Source organism: Saccopteryx bilineata, chromosome 2 (genome assembly GCF_036850765.1).
Source record: "Saccopteryx bilineata isolate mSacBil1 chromosome 2, mSacBil1_pri_phased_curated, whole genome shotgun sequence".
In the NCBI taxonomy this organism is placed as follows: Eukaryota; Metazoa; Chordata; class Mammalia; order Chiroptera; family Emballonuridae; genus Saccopteryx; species Saccopteryx bilineata.
The window spans coordinates 66,919,299-66,940,564 of record NC_089491.1 but is presented as its reverse complement, the minus strand read 5'-3'; the positions used below and the strand labels follow the sequence as shown (position 1 = coordinate 66,940,564).

Here is a 21,266-nt window from a genome sequence, read left to right as displayed (position 1 = left end):
CCCGACATGTAGTTTGGACAGACTCCCGTTTCGCACTCCTCCTTAGTTATGCCATCATGCCCTGTACCCCTTCTGGGTCGGGACATTCTACAAAGTCTTGGAGCCACTATCCAGCTGACAACATCTTCCCACTTACTTCTACCACTCCTTACTGAAGGCTCTCCCACCACCACAGATCACCCTAACTCGATCACACCCCCTATTCCACCAGACATTGTCAACTCCAATTTTGGGACACCTCGACCCCAGTGGTAGTGACCCACTACCCACCTGTACACATTCGCTTGAAGAATCCCTCCCAATTCCCATCTAGGCCCCAATTCCCTATTTCAGCAAGTCACCGCTAGAGCCTTAAACCAAAATTACCTGCTTCTTCAACCAAGGCTTACTCATCCCCATGGACTGTCCCTGCAATACCTCCATCCTTCCTGTTCGAAAACCTTCAGGGGCTTATCGCCTCGTACAAGACTTATGCTTAATCAACGAGGCGTTTCCCCCTCCATCCAGTAGTTCCTAATCCCTACACATTACTGTCACACATTCCCTCAGACACCACTCACTTCACGGTCCTAGACCTCAAGGATGCCTTCTTTACCATTCCTCTACACCTTGACTCTTACTTTCTGTTTGCTTTTACTTGGACTGAGCCAGACACTAATGCAGCCCAACAGCTTACGTGGACTGTCCTACCCCAGGGGTTCAGGGACAGGCCACACCTGTTTGGGCAGGCGCTAGCTCAAGATCTGGCTGCATGTGATCTCGATCTCGAGACAAATACCCTCTTGCAAATATGTAGATGACCTACTCCTCTGCAGCCCCTCCCTGTCCATCTCAAGGAAACACAGCGCCACCCTTCTTAACTTCCTCGCTGTGAAGGGGTATCGTGTCTCCTCTACTAAGGTTCAACTTCACTCTCAGTCTGTAGTCTACCTGGGCATCGCCTTAACCCCCACCACCTAGGTCTCACCCTAGATCGAACTCAGACCCTCCACCAGTGGTAGGTAGTCTCCAGCTACCTACCACTGCGGATCAAATTCTTTCTTTCCTTGGTCTAATAGGATTGTTGACACTGGATTCCCAATTTTGCTCTTAGCCAAACTCCTCTGCGAGGCAGCAAAAGAGACTCCCATGGGACCTCTCACATTCCCCAACACTATTAAAAGAGCTTTCTATTCTCTTTGAGATGCCCTCATCTCCTCTCCCCCTCTTGCTTTACCTGACTCCAGACGCCCCTTCCATCTTTTCACTGATGAAAAGCACGGTAATGCAATTGGAGCACTGACTCAACCTGTGGGGCCTACATACTGCCCAGTGGCATATCTCTCTCTAAACAATTAGACACCACCATCAAAGGTTGGCAGCCCTGCCTCCAGGCACTGAGCGTGGCAGCTGAACTCACCAAGGAGACTACTAAACTCACCCTTTCCCAACCCATCACTGTCTTCTCCTCCCACAGGCTCACCGACCTCCTTTTGCACAAATCTCTTTCTCTATTGGGTCCTTCCCGCCTACAAGAATTTCACCTCCTGTTTATCGAAAACCCTCAGTCACTCTTTTGCACTCTCCCTGACTCAACCCGGCCACTCTACTACCAGTTCTGACTACGATTCCGGAACCCACCCACTCTTGCACAGAGCTAATAGATTTCCTCAGCAGACCCCGAGATGGATGATCAGATTCTCCTTTAAAAGATCCAGATCTAATACTCTTTGTAGATGGGAGCTCTGTACAGGGACGACGACGGGCGGCCTACGCGGTGGTCACCACCTCCTCCACCCTAGAAGCCCAACAGCTGCCAGAGGGCACCACCTCCCAGAAAGCAGAGCTGATTGCCCTCACGCGGGCACTCACTCTGGCCCAGGGAAAATGCGTAACCATATATACTGACTCTAAATATGTTTTTCTTATCACCCACAGCCACTCTGCCCTCTGGAAGGAAAGGGGCTTCCTCACTACCAAGGGCTCCCCATAATCAAGCTACCCTCATTTCTAAACTTTTGCAGGCATTACAGCTACCTGCTGAGGTGGCCGTGGTACATTGTAGGGGCCATCAAACCTCTTAGGACCCGGTGGCCCCGGGAAATGGTCGGGCCAACGCAGTGGCTCAAACCCCCCCCCCCACAACTCCTCTCATATTTCTTTCCACCTCCTTGAAACCTTCCTACTCTCCTGAGGAAGAACAGACCCTTCTCAGAAAAGGTGGAGACGTGTGCAACCAGGGATGGATATTTCTCAGAGATAGAATTGCCTTACCAAAAGAACAGGCTGAGACTCTCCTTTATGATAACCACTGTTCCTTACACAAAGGACCAAAAACTCTCTATCGACTCTTGCAACCACTCTTTTTCTTCCCAGGCCTCCAGCAGACTATAGAAAAGGTACACACAGCATGCGCTATCTGTTCCAAAGCCTCTACACAAGGGGGACTCCGCCTCTGCTTCCCTACTCATCAGTTGAGGGGGCACTTACTGGGCCAAGATTGGCAAATCAACTTCACTCACATGTCCCCTCACAGAAAACTCCCGTTATCTCTTAAATTTTGTTGATACCTTTTAAGGGTGAATAGAAGCCTTTCCCACCTCTTGAGAGACGGCAGACACCGTTGCCTCCATTCTCATTGAAAACATCATCCTGCGGTTTGGACTGCCAACTACCATCCAGTCAGACAACGGCCCGGCCTTCACTGCCCAAATAGTCCAGCAGGTTGCCACCTCTCAACATTACCTGGAGACTCCACATACCCTATCACCCTCAATTGTCGGGTAAGGTGGAAAGGGCTAATGGCATCCTGAAGGGTCAGCTAACCAAACTTTCCATCAAGACCAGACTCTCCTGGCTGAAGCTCCTCCCCCGTCACTCACCAGAATCAGAGCAACCCCGCGAAACCCCACTGGACTCAGCCCCTTTGAACTGGTTTACGGCAGACAATTCCTAATTAATAACAACTTACCTATTAACCCCCCTCCTCTTTCCAAATACCTTCCCTTTCTATCCTTACTCCACTGTCTTCTCAGGGAACACATGGACTGGACCCTTCCTCTCATAGGGGGTCCAGATGAAGCACACCCAGTGGTCCCCCTCCAGCCAGGAGACAGGGTTCTTCTAAGGGAACTCCAACCCGGCTCCCTACAGCCTAGGTGGACAGGACTCCATACGGTAATACTGACTACTCCTACAGCAGCCAAGCTCCTAGGGCAAACACCTTGGAACCATGTCTCTCGCCTCAAGCTTGCCCCCATGCAGGACCGCTGGCAGTCGGAACCACTGGGCCCCACCCGTCTTCGGCTCACCAAAAGGTTGGGCCCTGCAGATCCTCCTGTTACTCCTGTCCCTCTCACCGGGAACCTGCTGCCAGAGTGAATTAAAGCAGGAAGCAATGCTGTTACTATATCAATGAGACTGGCCTGATGGAAGAAAACGTCAATGACCTCAACCGTCTGCAAGAGAAACTGCGCAAGGACCTCTCTTCCTACAACCCGCTTAACTCTAGTGGCAGCCACCCATCCTCACCTGGGATGGCCCTATCCTAGGTCCTCTTCTAATTATCAGCATATTACTCATGTTTGCTTCTCTTTTTCTTAAGATTCTTACAGGGCCACATCTGCGAGGTTTCCCAAATCACAGTCAATCAGATGCTCCTACACCCATATATGGAACTCCCCTCAGAGCCACCACCTTCCGTCCTCCCCCACGGGCCTCTAAACAGCAGGAAGTAGCCAGATGAATAGCAGCACCCCTATCTAACATAAAAGGTTGAAATGTGAGGTCAGTTGGCAACGGGGGAAGGTCACATGAGGAACCACCCACACCCATGCTGCCAAAAGAAATGGCCCAGGAGCATTTTGAAAAACAACTGTCAGCCAATGAAATTTCGCCACTTACCACCACCTGACCAACGCTATAAATTACCACCACCACCCCCCCACTCTCCCCCACCCCCCCAGAAGCTGCGCGACTTCCCTGGCCCATCTTGTGGACCAGTGAACCTTGCCTGGGAGCGCTCTAAATAAAACTTTTGCTTGTCCACACTTGGTGGCTACATCCTTCTTTCTTCCTCAGCGGAAAATACCTTACAATAAGAATTCATGTATTTGAAGTGTCTCAATCCACTATAGTTATTTTCCTTATCAATGTTCAAACTATCTCATCTTTGGCCAATGGGATCTCCCAGTTGACTCCCAAATTTTTCTGACAAGAACTTCGCAGCCTTTGCGGGCTTCCTTGTTGTCTATAAGACAAGAGGTTTCAAGTTCATCGTGTACATTTTCTGCTTCCTGGAGTCCTATTTCCAAGGAAGCCTGGTTTCTTTTAGGTGGATATGGTATTTCAATACTATAATTTAGGCACTAGAAATACTTATTGCAATTGGATCGATCACTGTTTCTAGGCTTTCCCAGTGAACAGAGCTACAGAATTGAAATATGAACATTAATAAAAAAAATACCTCATGCATTCATAAAAACTTAATGTCAAATTCAGGACTAAAGGGTGAATTTACTTTTTAAAAAACAATTATAGCCTGACCAGGTGGTGGCGCAGTGGATAGAGCGTCGGACTGGGATGCGGAAGGACCCAGGTTCGAGACCCCGAGGTCGCCAGCTTGAGCGCGGGCTCATCTGGCTTGAGCAAAGAGCTCACCAGCTTGGACCCAAGGTCGCTGGCTCCAGCAGGGGGTTACTGAGTCTGCTGAAGGCCCACGGTCAAGGCACATGTGAGAAAGCAATCAATGAACAACTAAGAAGTCGCAACGCGCAACGAGAAACTGATGATTGATGCTTCTCATCTCTCTCCATTCCTGTCTGTCTGTCCCTGTCTATCTCTGCCTCTAAAAAAAAAAAAAAAAAAAAAAAACAATTATATATCTGTTTCTTCTTTTTCCCCACTCAGAAAGACACCAGTGGTGCCTGAATTAGAATGTAAGAAATAGTTATTAGCTTTATCCCAAAGTACATAAGACATTCTCACCAGTTGTCATTAGGGTTACTGAAAATGCTTTAAAATTTCTCTGTACATCCCTTGCCCCATGTCTTTCGTATATTTAGTGTCAGATCATATAACCATTATATACATATTATACTTCATCTACTTTAGCCCCAGGTTTAAACATAGCCATATTTTAATGTTTTACAACCCCTCTTTGTCAAATTCTTTTCAGTCATCTTGATGGTCTGAAGCTAATTCTCTAGCAGATTCCCCAGGAAGGTTTCAGAAACAATGCTGCCCTTAGTTCTTATAAGTTAATGAGTTGTCTTCAGCCTTTATACTAAAGACCAGTTTCAACTGATTTAAAATCCTTGGCTTACATTTTCTTGACTCATACATGTCTTTCTGGGATGCTTTCCTCATAAGGGTGTTATTCTATTTCCTTATGTTCTCTTTATTTTAATTTTGTAAGGTATCTTTTTCTTATTGTTTGTAAAATTGATTTTCTTGACTTTAAAGGGTATAATTTCACTTGGTTTTCCTAGTTCACAGCTAAAATTCCACAGAAATCACTAATTTTGTTGCTTCTTTTTTGAGAAGCATTCAACACTATGGTAGCTAAAACCTAATCAGACAGAAATCAGATTGGTACTTGTCTGGGGCCAAGGATGAAGGTGGTGGTGGTGACTTTAAGAACTGTTTGGAGTGATCAAAATGTTCTATATCTGGATTATAATAGTGGCATGGGTATATACACTTGTTAATATTCACTTAATATATAATACCTATTACTGTATGTAAATTATGCTTCAAAATTATTTTTAAAAAGATATTTTTCTAAAAATCGGGCTCTATTTCTGTAAGGCCAGTATCCATGGCCACAATCACAGCCGCCTGGCCCATGCAGGTTCACATTGGATTCGGACAGACAGTAATGAAACAACGGAGCCAAAATCTGGTGGGCCATTAGCTTTAATCCTAGCTTGCACCTGGTGGGCAAGTAAAAACACACACTGGGCTCCAAAACCCACTCATTCAGTGCTCACAAAGCTACTGACTTATCCGAGTTTCCTAGAATCAAAGGTTCCTAGCTCACCAGACTTATTCACCTCTGTTTCCCATCTCCTTCTCTCTGCACAAACTGGCTTCTCCTACAGCACTCCATCATCTTGGCTGCTTCTCCTCTTCTCCACGTGGCCTTTCTCTGCTCTCTCCTCTAATGCTAATCTCAGGAACCTAGAGAGAGAGCAAGCTCCCATTCTGCCATTTTATAGTGTAGAAATCAAAACCTTTAATCCAATATACAAAATAGGGAAGTCTCTAATACAAAGTCACTTTCTGAGGCATGATAGGATTACACCACCCCATATCAAAAAGGGTGGGAAAGGCTTAGTCCTAAAACCAAGCCCCAAGGTATAAGGATCCTGCTGCCCACAGCCCGCCCCCAACACACATTAATATCACCTGGGCTTCCATGTGGGCAGCACCATCTTTAACAAAGTGAGCAGAATGTATTTTATCTGCCCAGCAATTCCCCTTCCCTATTTTTAACTGGATCCTTTTTTTCTTTTGTCTTTATTGTCCCTGTTCTATTCAATTTGGATTGCATTCACATTAGTTTCTTCTCAATATGGGGCTTTGACTAGGAATGGAATTTTAGCTAATTTTGAGAGTTCATAGAGCTATACTCCCTTTAGACCTTACTGCAAACTGATTGTACTCACTCAAACTGGGGTGCCCACGTCTTCTAGCTTCAGCTGCTGTATTAGTTACCAATGGATGCATAACAAATCACCCTAAAACTAGCAGCATAAAACAAAGATTACCTTACAGTTTCTGTGGATCAGCAATTTAGAAGCAGATTAGCTGGGTAAATTTGGTTCGAGAGCTTTCATGAGGTTTCAAACTGTTAACCATGGGGGTTGTCTTATCTATAGGCTCTACTGGGGAAAGACTGGCAGGCAGTCTGAATTCTTTTAACACAGCAGCTGGCTTCCCCTAGAGGAAGTATCAGAGAGCCCAAAATGGAAGCTTCAATGTTTTTATAAGTCAATATCAGAAGTTGTATACAATCACATCTGCCATGTTCTGTTCGTTAAACAGAGCAACTCTAGTAAAATATGAGAACTATGCAAGGTGTGAGTACCAGAAAACAGGAATCACTGGAGGTCATCTTAAAAGGTGGCCACCAAGCTGTTTTTCTCAAAACACCTTGCTGAATTTCTTAAGAGTTCTTGGGTCTATCATATATCCTATAATTAGCCTCTCCTTCCTCTTATACAGCCACTGGACACCACACAGTCTTGTACCTTTTCGTTGTTTATGGTGTCTGTGCAGAATGCCACATTAACTTAAACAGTTGTAGATGTTTTTGTCCATGAGTTTTGGATTAGATATTTTAGTTGCTCTAAGTTTTTAGAAGGTGTAAAGCCAGGAGGCAGGGCCACCATCACAGCAGCCCGGCCCATGCAGGTTTGCACTGGATTCGGACAGTCGGTAAAGAAACAGCGGAGCCAAAAACTGATGGGCCATAGTCTTTAATTCTAGCTTGCACCCGGTGGGCAAGTAAAAATACACACTGGGCTCCAAAACCCAGTCACATTCAGTGCTCACAAAGCCACTGACTTATCCGAGTTTCCTAGAATCAAAGGTTTCTAGCTCACCAGACTTATTCACCTCTGTTCCCCATCTCCTTCCTTATCCCAAATACAAACTCTACACAAACTGGCATCTCACTCAGCACTCCACCATCTTGGCTGCTTCTCCTGGCCTCCTCCACGTGGCCTTTCTCTGCTCTCCTCTGCTCTCTCTTCTAATGATAATCTCAGGAACCAAGAGCGGGCAAGCCCCCCGCCCCCCCCCCGTTCTGCCCCTACTTTATAGTGTAGCTTCACAACCTCTAATCCAATATACAAAATAGGGAAGTCTCTAATACAAAGTCACTTCTCTGAGGCATGATTGGATTGTACCGCCCCACATCAAAAAGGGTGGGAAAGGCTTAATCCCAAAACCAAGCCCCAGGCTACAAGGATTCTCAACACACATTAATATCACCTGGGTGACGGCCTCCTCGTGGGCAACGTAATATTTAACAAAGTGAGCATAATACATTTTATCTGCCCAACAGAAGGATATCTAGATTTAAAATTCTATGCTGTTGCCATCTTCCTAGAATTCATTCATTGCTATACTTTTCAACTTCTGTGACTTCACAGTCTTTCTTACAAGCAGCATATGGGTTTTGTTTTTGTTTTAATCTAGTCTGCTGATCTTTTGCCTTTCATTGTAATATTCAGTTCACAGATAGTTAATAATGGATGGTATATTTGGGTTTCTTTCTACCAATATACTGTTTGCTACGTTATCTACCTTTTTGTTCCTTTTACTCTTTTTAACTGCCTTCTTTTGGATTTTCCTAATATTCATTATTTCTACTCTATTAATTTGCTAACATTTTAATCATTTTTAGTGGTTCCTCAAGATTGCACCATGCAAAACTGACACATCAAACTGATAAAGTAAAATGTCTACTCAGCCACCATCTTTCTTAAGAACAATGCAGGCCTAGAAGAGGAAGAAGGACTTGCTTACTCAGTAATCTGGTTCAGACCTCCCTTGTAGCTGGATGCTGATAAGGGACTATTGGATTAGGGTTAAGACAATTATGAGGAACTCTGGCACCACTCCCAACCACAAAAAGAAGATCTTGCAGCTGCCTTTGCTCAAGGCCCTTTAACAAATTCATACAATCCCTGCCCCAACCTTTCCTTGGGGCTGACACCCTTTCCTGGTCTCACCCCACCTGTACCCAGGGGTTTTTAAAATAAAATTTCCTTTTGGAACAAACTAGCCTCGTGTTTTAGGTTCAGCCGTGGATTCTGCCTTTCACAAACTATTTTAAGTTTTATTTTCATGACCTCACTGATCATGCCAGAATCTCACAGCTTCACTTACCAAATGCATCTTTTGCATGACTGTCATGTATTTCACTCTACACATATATTTAACATCACTATTATTGTTTTGAATAGTTTATTTGTACTTACTCATATAGTTACCCTTCCTTTGTTCATAATTCCTCCCTGTATTTCCATGTTTCTAGCTGAGATCTCCATCAGTTTAAAGAACTCCCTTTAAATACTTCTTTTAGTAGGTATGTTAATACTGAATTCTCTCAGGTTTGATTTGATAATGTCTTTATTTTGGCTTTTTTTGTGGATATTTTTATTAGAAATGTATTTCTAAGTTGAGAATATTTCATCAGAACTTTCAGATACCATTCCATTGTCTTCCAGCTTACATTATTTCAGACATCTTCCCTTTGTTTGTCTTTAGTTTTCAGCAGCCTTATTGCAATATGCCACTGTGTGTTTTCTTTATATTTATGATCCTGCTTGGGATTCACAGAATTTCTCCAATCTGGACAGATCTTTTTTTAATCAATTTTGCCATTATGCTATCAAATACTGTTTTCATCCTACTCCTTTTTGAGAAATGTAAGTAAATGTAATATACATCTTTTCACCAAGTCCCATATGTCTAAGTCTATTCTCTATTGTCTTCCATTACTTTTTCCATGTTTCAGGTTGAATATTTTTTATTGACTTACTTTTAGTTCATTAATCCTATCTTCTGCTGTATCTTATCTGCTGTTGAGCCAATCTAATGAGGTCTTAGTCTCAGATACTATATACTAGAATCTCCAGGGCTTCAATTCTCAGTTGAAATTCTGTCTCTTTTCACCTATTTTCTTGAATATTTTAATTACAATTATTTTAAAGATGCTTCCTGATAACAGATTTATCAAGATCACCTAATGAGTCTACTTATATAGTTGGTTTTTCTTCTTCTTGTTTTGGATTATGTGGCCCTGTCTTTTGGTAGCACAGTATTTTTGGCTCCATAGTAGACAGTATATACAAAATATTTGAAGTTTCATATGTTATCTTACCATTAAGAAGGTCCAACTTTCCTTTTGCTAGGGAGATATATACAGTGGTGGTTTAATATTCTAATTAGCAACTATTCTGAGGCAAGGCTGGTTTACAGTCTCAGTAAGATTTAGCCTGTTTGCCTCAGACATCCAGTTTTCAACAAAAGTGCTCGAATATTTGCCAAAAGCTCTGACTTCTGTCTCTACGCTGCCCTCAGTATAAAACTAGGTTTGCACTGCATCTGTAATTACCAGAGTCCCCATACAACTACAGAAGCCAAGTGCCTTTTAAGGTTCTTCCCTCGCAGTCATAGCCCCACTAGTTCTCCTTGCCTTTATGCTGCCCTCAAACAGATAACCATATTTGATTATAGTAATTTTAGATAATGATCTTCTGCCAGCTATTCCATATGACCCAGAGACAGAAACCTTACATGTATTTCTTTAAGTGCTTCAATAAATATCATGAAGAATGCTCCAAAACTAAATTCACTTCTTCACTCATTTATCTATTATTTTAGTTGAAGGTTTACCTCACCCATTTCCTCTACTCAAAACTGATAAAATCATGAATCACAACCAAAATGTGTAAATAAATATCAATTCTTTCCTTTAAGAAATACCAAATTGGCCCTGGCCAGTTGGCTCAGCGGTAGAGCATCGGCCTGGCATGCGGGGGACCCGGGTTCGATTCCCGGCCAGGGCACATAGGAGAAGCGCCCATTTGCTTCTCCACCCCCCCCCTCCTTCCTCTCTGTCTCTCTCTTCCCCTCCCGCAGCCAAGGCTCCATTGGAGCAAAGATGGCCCGGGCGCTGGGGATGGCTCCTTGGCCTCTGCCCAGGAGCTAGAGTGGCTCTGGTCACGGCGGAGCGACGCCCTGGAGGGGCAGAGCATCGCTCCCTGGTGGGCAGAGCACCCCCCTGGTGGGCGTGCCGGGTGGATTCCGGTTGGGCGCATGCAGGAGTCTGTCTGTCTCTCCCCGTTTCCAGCTTCAGAAAAATACAAAAAAAAAAAAAAAAAAAGAAATACCAAATTTCACTGACTCTAATAAACCAACAATTATAAAACACATTATTTTATGAACTTGGCCTGCAATGGGGCAGTCTAAGAAGAACCTTCAAAGTTAGGACACAAAATGGAAGCAAAACTATGAGATACATTATTTTATAAAACCCCAATAAAGCAAAAAGCCTTATATGAAAGATCCTCAAATAAAGTTGAAAAGCCAAACAGCTTCTCTCACAGATAAAGATAAAGGGGAAATAAATTACCTTACAGCATGAAGTAGAATAAATATGGCTGTCTCAATATTACCACTGAGTAGAAGGATAAAAAGTATCCCCTAAAAACTGAACCACAAGGTATGTCATGCAGGTCTGCAGATATGAATCCACACTACCTGTGAGGTCTAAAAAGCTCAAACAGAGAATTTAACTTCAAGTTAGATGGCACTATAAGATGACTAGCAGAAGCAAACTCAAATCTGTGAAAGAACCTAACTTCAGTAATACCTAAAATATTCTCAATGGTTTTTATGTGAAAATTATTAAGATGACTGAAAATTCAAATGAAAGTAAAAAGAGCTAAGAAAATAGAGTTGAAGAACAAGGTAGGAAGATCTGCTCTGTCATATTGTGAAAGCGGAGACCGATATAAGGATACAAGACAGACAACCAATGTTATAGAATAGCAACCAGATGGATGTATTAAATATAAAGATACTTGTTATAAGGTGATATTGAAAATCAATGAGGGAAAAGTGGGCTTTTCAATAAATAATGATTACCCATATGTATCAAGGTAAGTTAGTGCCTGCTTCAGCAGCACATATACTAAAATATCAAAGTAACTTAAACCTTTGCCTCACACTGTCCACAAAAATCTACTTCAAGTGAATTAAAGACCTATGGAAAGCCAAAACTACAAGCTTTTAAAGGTAATAATGGAGAATATCTTTATGCTCTCTGGACAGGGAAAGTTTCTGTGTCCCCCTCCACTGTTTTATTGAGATATAATTGACATAGCACTAAGTTTAAGGTATATAACATAATGATCATATATATATATATATATATAGACAAATTATTGCCACAAAAAGTTTAGCTAACATCCAGGACCACATACAGCTATAGCATTTTTACTTGTGATGAGAATTTTTATGATCTACATTCTTAGTAACTTTCAAATATACAATACATATTGTTAACTATAGTCACCATGTTGTATATTACATTTCCAGAACTTATGTATCTTATAAGTGGAAGTCTGGACTTTTGACCACCTTCATCCATTTCATCCCTCCATTCCTAGGCTCACCAAACTGAAAAGTTTCTTCAGCAAGACAGTTTCTTATAGAAAGTATAAGCATAAGATACATCTTTGATACTTAATTATTTAAAATTAAGAACACTATTCAAACATAAGGAGAAAAGATAAGCCATTAAATCGGATAAAATATTTTCTCCACATATGCCTGAAATGGTCAAGTTTCCACAGTTAGAACTCCTAAAAATGAGTAAGAGAGACTACCCAATTAACAACAACAAAACACCAATGTTCAAAACAGAGTCCTCACAAAAGACATCTAAGTTGCCAATAAACATAAGGTTCTCAATTTCATTAGTTGTCAGGGAAATGAAAATTAAAGCCACAATGACATACTATTTTACTATACACCCCCTTGATTAGCAAAAACTCAAGTCTGACAAAGTGTGAATGAAAATGCAGAGCAATGGGAATTCTTATACTGCTATGGAAGTATAATCCAGTACAACCCCTTAAATATTGGTCCTATCTATTAAAGTCGATGATGCAAAGGTTTTACAACCCAGCAATTCCACTTCTACACAAGATGTGCATTACAAAAACTAATACATATAAGCACCAGGACACAAACTTAAGTCATGGCAGCACTGTTGGTAACAGCTCCAAACTATCAGCAGCAGAATACATTTATACTTTCATTCTAATTACACTGCTCACAAAAATTATGGGAATATTTCAAAATGAATATGAAGCACTGAAATATCCCCTAATTTTTGTGAGCAGTATATTTACCCAATATTTCCATGGAGGAGAAAAGATTTCTACCTACACACAAAAAAATTCTAATCCACAAGCCACATCGGGTCCTTTTGGCTTTGTGTTCCTAACATGTCCAATAAAAATTTAAACGACAAAGCACATAATACGTTATAGGACAGTGTGATTTACTGTCGGTATAGCTAGCACATAATTTTTCTCTCTGATGAGCCAATATTTACCTATCTGTAGTTTCCACTCAATCTTAGTTTAAGTCCCTAAGGCCAGAGTGCTCCACTCTAACTGTACCGCAGAACCACTCAAAGAAACATTTCTTAAAATAGCGTGTTATTTTTTAGCTCAATGTGATATACTGTTATGCCCTCCCATTGTGTACACATGCTTTTATGTACTTCTTGTATTCAAGTACCTTATTAAGGCTCCCTATTTAACGAGTTTATGTAGATGCATTCTCCTTTTCTTCATGATTTGTATCCATATCAGAATATCAAGTGGTTTGGAATCAGTAATTGGGTTACATCCTTATTCTGGCAACAAAATTACACTGTTTGGATAAAGTTCTCCAACTGTTTTCTAAAATATAAACTATTTTCAGCACCTCACATAACATTCTTTTTCGTTATTTTAGGAGTCAGCACTTTTTTTCTTTTTTTTTTTTTTTTTTTTTTTTTATTTTTCTGAAGCTGGAAACGCGGAGAGACAGACAGACTCCCGCATGCGCCCGACCGGAATCCACCCGGCATGCCCACCAGGGGGGCGCTCTGCCCACCAGGGGGCGATGTTCTGCCCCTCCGGGGCGTCGCTCCGCTGTGACCAGAGCCACTCTAGCACCTGGGGCAGAGGCCAAGGAGCCATCCCCAGCGCCCGGGCCATCTTTGCTCCAATGGAGCCTTGGCTGCGGGAGGGGAAGAGAGAGACAGAGAGGAAGGAGAGGGGGTGGGGGTGGAGAAGCAGATGGGCGCTTCTCCTATGTGCCCTGGCCGGGAATCGAACCCGGGACCCCCGCATGCCAGCCGACACTCTACCACTGAGCAAACCAGCCAGGGCCAGGAGTCAGCACTTTTTCCATGAGGGTAACCGAGTTTAGGTTCACATGCCAGATAGTCTCAGTTGCAAATACTCTACAATGCTGCTGAATACAAAAACAGCCAGAGAATATATACATGGATGGGCATTGCAATGATCCAATAAAACTTTCCTTAACAATAGGCAGCAAGTGGGCTGTAGTTTACAGACTCCCTGCTTTATATTATTAACCATAAACACATGCTTATCCCAGATTTATCACCTCAATCTATTATCATAGATATAATATATCCACTACATATTATATATAATCCACTATTTTATATATATTGTATATATTATATAGGATATACATATATTATAGCAACATAGAATAATCCATTTAACCAGAACTTGACAAAAAAATTAGTTTGGCTGTTTCCCTTATGTAAAAGAAAACTGTCAAGGTCATCCCAGAATCTCCAATGCTTCACACAGCATATATACTTTTAAGGATTCATTCTAAATAAAAGAAATGCACAAATATGCATTCACAAGGTTGTTTATTTAAACATTATTTATAATAAAGAACTGGAAACAGTTTAACAAACTTTTTAAAAGTAAATTAATGACTAGTCATCCAATAAACTATATTCAGAAGAAATGAATTAAGATGGTTGTAATATTTTCCTAAGTGTAAAAAGGTAGCTGTGAAACCACAAAGAACTGCATCACTTGAGGGAAAGAGGTAATGATGAAACTAAATACCTGATTGATTTGGTATTTTAGTGACAGTTTACCTTTTGGATTCTGTTCATTAAGCTTATGAAATTCTGAAAGTTGAAGAAAACCACTATAAAAATTTCAGATAGTCTTGCAAGTCCAGCAGACAGCTGGTTAGGTAAACAGTCACAGCTATTGAAATGACTTTGCATATTATTTGGTTTAATCTATAAAAATCCTATGAAGCACGAATTGCTTAAACAGTTATTTCTAAGACGCTTTCAAATAATATCTCTAACCTTAAAGTAGCTATGGAGATTAAAGGCGATTCTTAGAAAAATCTCAAGAATTTATTTTAATTAAATCTCCTTTAGTAATATATTTCCACTTTTCATAGATTCCTTATTTAAAAAAGGAACATGTGCTTAATACATAAAAATTACATTCCTTGATTAATTCAGTAATTAAATGACATAAGTGAAGAGAATCTTACCCCAAGAAAATATTCGCACGAAGTTCTTTTTTGGTCCTAGATATTGTCTTCAATGAAGTAATTTCTGCATCAAACCAAAATCCTCTATTACTAGGACTTTCTACATTGTAGTTAACCATTACCACATCACCAATATTTAGTTCATTCCATTTCAAAGTGGTTCTAGCTCGTGGTCGAAGATCCTTCACATTTATTTCTACAGTACCACTTTCTGGGTATCTGAGGGGGGGAGAGAGAGAGAGAAGAATCAGGGCACAGATTATAGTAAATGTCAAAGACGACTAAAATTATATGCAACATATATAAAAACCCAATTATATTATTCTTAATGGCATTTAAAATAAGTGATATTTATTCATGATATTAACTGCCAGAATAAATAATTCTTGCTAAAACCTTAGTGAGATATTCTCTAACTTGGGGGGTGGGTAAAAAAATATCACAAATTCTTCTTTCTCTACATTTTTTTTTTTTTTTTTTACAGAGGCAGAGATAGACAGGGACAGACAGGAACGGAGAGAGATGAGAAGCATCAATCATCAGTTTCTCGTTGCGCGTTGCGACTTCTTAGTTGTTCATTGATTGCTTTCTCACATGTGCCTTGACCACGGGCCTTCAGCAGACCAAGCAACCCCCTGCTGGAGCCAGCGACCTTGGGTCTAAGCTGGTGAGCTCTTTGCTCAAGCCAGATGAGCCCACGCTCAAGCTGGCGACCTCGGGGTCTCGAACCTGGGTCCTTCCGCATCCCAGTCCGACGCTCTATCCACTGCGCCACCACCTGGTCAGGCTTTCTCTACATTTTTTTTTCTTTCTTCTTTTCCTTCCTTTCTTTTTTAGCGACAGAGACAGAGGGAGGGACAGACAGGCAGGAAGGGAGAGAGATGAGAAGCATTAATTCTTCATTGTGGCTCCTTAGTTGTTCATTTGATTACTTTCTCATATGTGCCTTGACCAGGGGGCTCCAGCAGAGCAAGTGACCCCTTACTCAAGCCAGCGACCATGGGGTCATGTCTATGATCCGACGCTCAAGCCAGCAACCCCGTGCTCAAAGCCATCGACTCCAGGGTTTTGAACAGGGGTCCCCAAACTGCGGCCCCCTGAGGCCATTTATCTGGCCCCCACCGTACTTCCAGAAGGGGCACCTCTTTCATTGGTGGTCAGTGAGAGGAGCATAGTCCCCATTGAAATACTGGTCAGTTTGTTGATTTAAATTTACTTGTTCTTTATTTTAAATACTGTATTTGTTCCCGTTTTGTTTTTTTACTTTAAAATAAGATATGTACAGTGTGCATAGGGATTTGTTCATAGTTTTTTTTATAGTCCGGCCCTCCAATGGTCTGAGTGACAGTGAACTGGCCCCTGTGTAAAAAGTTTGGGGACCCCTGGTTTTGAACCTGGGTCCTCTGTGCCCCAGTCTGATGCTCTATCTACTGCGTCACTGCTTGGTCAGTCCTCCACAGTTTCTTATCCCAAGCTTAAGAATTACTTTAATAGGAGTAGGGGCTGACCTCTTTGTGAATTGGGAACCAGTTCCAGCTCTGCCATTTGCTTTAGACATAAAAAGATGAATGAACCCAGAACGTTTCAATAGCCTCCATTATTCCAGGAAAAAAAAAAAGTTAAAATTCTATTTCTTACATGTAGCCAGCTCTTTAGTAATGGCAAAACAAACTCAAAACTTTTTATGTATCAGAAAGTAGAACCATGTGAAAGAATTCCTTCAGAATCCTGATTTTTGTTTCTAAAAGTAAGCTAAACATAAAACTAAACCTGACCTCAACTTAAAGCTTTAGAACAGTGGTCCCCAACCCCCGGGCCGTGGACCAGTACCAGTCCTCAGAGAAGAATAAATAACTTACATTATTTCCGTTTTATTTATATTTAAGTCTGAAAGAGGTTTTATTTTTAAAAAATGACCAGATTCCCTCTGTTACATCCGTCTAAGACTCACTCTTGACGCTTGTCTCAGTCACATGATACATTTATCTGTCCCACCCTAAAGGCTGGTCCGTGAAAATATTTTTTGACATTAAACCAGTCCGTGGCCCAAAAAAAGGTTGGGAACCACTGCTTTAGAAGGTTACTCAATCTTAGGCCTAATTTCTGGTATCAACAGACCAAAGACAACAATGTAACAGTCTACACTGGTTTCTATAAAATTAAATACTATTGCCTTTATGTATTGTTTGGTAATAGATGGACAAATAAGTGAATAATATTTGGTTTGTGCTCTTGGAAAGCTCTACTGAGGCAGGCTAAACCACGATAGCAGTGGTTCTCAAAGTGTGGTCTCCAGACCAGCAACATCTGGAAACATGTTAGAAAAGCAAACTGTTGTGCTCTACTTTGGATCTACTGAGTCAGAATAAGGCCCAGCAATCTATTTTCACAAATCCTCTCAGAAATTCTAAAGCATTCTGAATGTCCTGGCCAATGAGCTCTGTTGGTGGCGGCCCTCCAACGGTCTGAGGGACAGTGAACTGGCCCCCTGTGTAAGAAGTTTGGGGTCCCCTGGTTTAGAGTGTCATTCTGAGATACAAAGGTTGTGGGGTTGAATCCCAGTCAGGATACATATAGAACAGATCAATGTTTCTCTCTCTCCCCCCTTCCCCTTGCTCTAAAATCAATAAAAATTAGTAAAAACTAAAATATGCTGAAACCTGATAACCTACTGTGATACAGATACACAATTAGATATCATACCATAGTGTGACATCATTAACTGACAGAAACTAAAGGGAACACATTAACCCTTAACCAACTGAGTAGTCTGTTGAAAATGGGTCTGAAGTTGGAAGCAGTTCCAGCAGCTAGCCTTGGTAGTTTTAAATCAAACAAGTACTACAAAAGCCTAGAAGTCTCTCAGTATATCCAATTCATTTAGAATGAAAGGATATTAATCCTGGGTGGGATATTTAGTTAATTACCCAATTTATTCAAGTCTCTAATTTTACTTAATTGAAAGAAAATAATCTCAGAATTAGCAAGGGGTCCATTTTACCCTCTCAGTGCCATAATTCCCTTCTACCACAAGCCTTCATGCAAATTGCTCAGTTTGTAAGTGATGTATCAGTTTTAACCCTAAAAAGAGAATATACTTGATACTGGATCAAAGATAAACTTTGGAATTCACTTGTTTTATGCCTAAATTCCATGAAGAAATCTATATGCTATCTCCAACAACAGACCTAACATTTGACATTCAAAATGTCTCTGCCACCTTCAACCTTCTCTCCTAAATAAAAACATTTTAAATAAATTTCCTTCAATTTATATGGCAAGGTTTTGAATCCTTTAACATCACTCAAAATGTTTTATTTTCCGCCTGCCTAGGTTTAAGTTCCCACTTTGGCTTCTTCTACTGTGTATACTTATGAAAGTTACCAAAATCTCTGTGACTGTCTCCTATATATAAAAAGTGTACCTAATGGTAACTAACTGTACTCATAGGTTGTTATCAGAACTAAAATGAGAAGTCTTTGGGTGCTTTAAACAGTGTATCATGATGTAAACCAGGGGTCCCCAAACTTTTTACACAGGGGGCCAGTTCACTGTCCCTCAGACCGTTAGAGGGCCACCACATACAGTGCTTCTCTCACTGACCACATATGAAAGAGTTGCCCCTTCCGTAAGTGCGGCGGGGGGCCGGATAAATGGCCTCAGGGGGCCGCATGCGGCCCATGGGCCATAGTTTGGGGACGCCTGATGTAAACAGATGTCAGTTGTTAATATTTTGTCATCACACAGAAGTAATCCTAAAGAAAGAAAGTGATAAATACAGGGTCATGTCTATGGTTCTACTCTCCTCCCATTTTAATTCTATTTTTAATGGTCAAAACTAAATTTAGAGGTCTCTAGTCTAACATTTGGCATTGTCCCGCAGGACAGCTGTGATTGGCTCCAGCCACCCACAACCATGAACATGAGCGGTAGGACATGAATGGATTGTAATACATAAGAATGTTTTATATTTTTAACATTATTATTTTTATTAAAGATTTGTCTGTGTGCCAGATGCAGCCATCAAAAGAGCTACATCTGGCTCGCAAGCCATAGGTTCCTGACCCCTGGACTAGAGTGAAAACTTGCCAGCTTGAGCACAGGGTCGCCAGCTTGAATGCAGGATCATCGAAATGATCCCAAGGTCACTGGCTACAGCCCAAGGTCGCTGGCTTTAACAAGGGGTCATTGGCTCAGCTTGAGCCCCTCCCCCACCATCAAGACATGTGTAAGAAGCAATCAATAAAACAACTAAAGTGAAGCAACTATGAATTTATGCTTCTCATCTCTCTCCTCCCCCTGCCCTTCCTGTCTTTCTCTCAAAAAAAAAAAAAAAGGCTGTGGGTACATTTACATAACAGAACACTATTCAGCTATAAAAAAGGAAAGCTCACTCTTTGCAACAGCATGAATGAACCTGGAGAAACATTATGCTAAGTGCAATAAAACAGAAAAAAGTAAGTACCATATGATTTCACTCCTATGTGGAATCAAATGCCGGGGTTGGGAACTTATGGCTCACGAGCCAGATGTGGCTCTTTTGATGGCTGTATCTGGCTCGCAGACAAATCTCTAATAAGAAAAATAACATTAAAAATATAAAACATTCTTATGTATTGCAATCCATTCATTTCCTACCACTCATGTTCATGGTTGTGGGTGGCTGGAGTCAATCACAGCTGTCCTGCGGGACAACACCAAATTTTTACTGGATAATGCGTAATGTACACAGGTCGTTGTATGGCTCTCACGGAATTACATTTTAAAATATGTGGCGTTCATGGCTCTCTCAGAATGAGAGAGCCGAAAAGTTTCCCAAAAACGTGATCTAATGAATAAAATAAACTAACAAAATAGAAACTGACTCACAGAGAACAGACTGACAGCTGTCAAAGGAAGGAGATTGTGGGACCAGGTAAAAAGTTGAAGGGATTAAGGGGGAAAAAAAGAAAAACTTATAGACACAGACAACAGTATTGTAATTCCCAGAGGGGAAAGGAGGAGAGGGTAAGGGAGGTAGAAAAGAATTTAGGGGGATAAATGGTGATGAAAGGAGATTTGACTTGGGTGGTGAATACACAATACAATACACAGATGGTGTACCAAAACTGTACACCTGAAATGGGTGTTATTAACCAATGTCACCCCAACAAATTCAATATAAAAGGGCAAAATAAAACAAAAGTAGACAATAGCTTAACTACACAGAGAGGAACTATTACAAGTGACTTGAAAATACACTATATTAAATGTACATCCCTAATGGAATGATTTACCAAGGACATAAATTAAAAAAACAAAACCCCATTTTTTTTTTTTTTTTTTTTTTTTTTACAGAGACAGAGAGTCAGGAACGGAGAGAGATGAGAAGCATCAATCATCAGTTTTTTTGTTGCGACACCTTAGTTGTTCATTGATTGCTTTCTCATATGTGCCTTGACTGTGGACCTTCAGCAGACCGAGTAACCCCTTGCTCAACCCAGCGACCTTGGGTTCAAGCTGGTGAGCTCTGCTCAAACCAGGTGAGCCCGCGCTCAAGCTGGCGACCTCGGGGTCTCGGACCTGGGTCCTCCGCATCCCAGTCTGACGCTCTATCCACCGCGCCACCACACAGTCAGGCAAAACCCCAATTTTTAAGTAATCATATTGCACGCATATTAGTATTGCTCATCTGAAACTACCATATGAGTAGGATAAAGCAAATCAATGGCGTATTATTAGGAACCTTGATTTCCAAGGTAAGAAAAAGATTAGAGCATTTAAGAGATTAAATTGGAAATATCAATATAAATCTATGGTGTACATAAGTATTTCCTAGCTGTGTCCAAAGAGACCTAGAAACATGATCAATACCCCAGACTATGTGCTCTAAATACCATCTGTAACTAAGAAGAACCAGGGCTCCTTGAAGAAATGACTGAATCCAAGGCTGGGCAGAAACAAAAAAAAGTTTGTGACACCCTCTTATACTGGAATGCATGCAAAGCCCATAAAAACTATTATGTCAGATTCAATATGAAGGAGTGTTCACAGACCAGAGATGGGACAATTTGGGCATCCAAAAAAACTAAGATGAAAACAAGTGTTAACATCCATTAATTCATGATACTTAAAAGTAAAAATCTCACTGGCCAACCTCCAACCTC

General features: G+C 41.3%; 1 protein-coding gene across 2 annotated transcripts in view; it reads right to left on the bottom strand.

The window, feature by feature from the left end:
* UHRF2 (ubiquitin like with PHD and ring finger domains 2) overlaps positions 1–21,266 on the bottom strand; it is a 94,560-nt gene that overhangs the window by 37,683 nt on the left and 35,611 nt on the right. For both annotated transcript variants that reach the window (XM_066257212.1, XM_066257211.1), the window contains exon 4: positions 15,121–15,339. In XM_066257212.1, the coding sequence (XP_066113309.1) occupies positions 15,121–15,339 (219 nt within the window). The remainder of the gene's footprint in view (positions 1–15,120; positions 15,340–21,266) is intronic.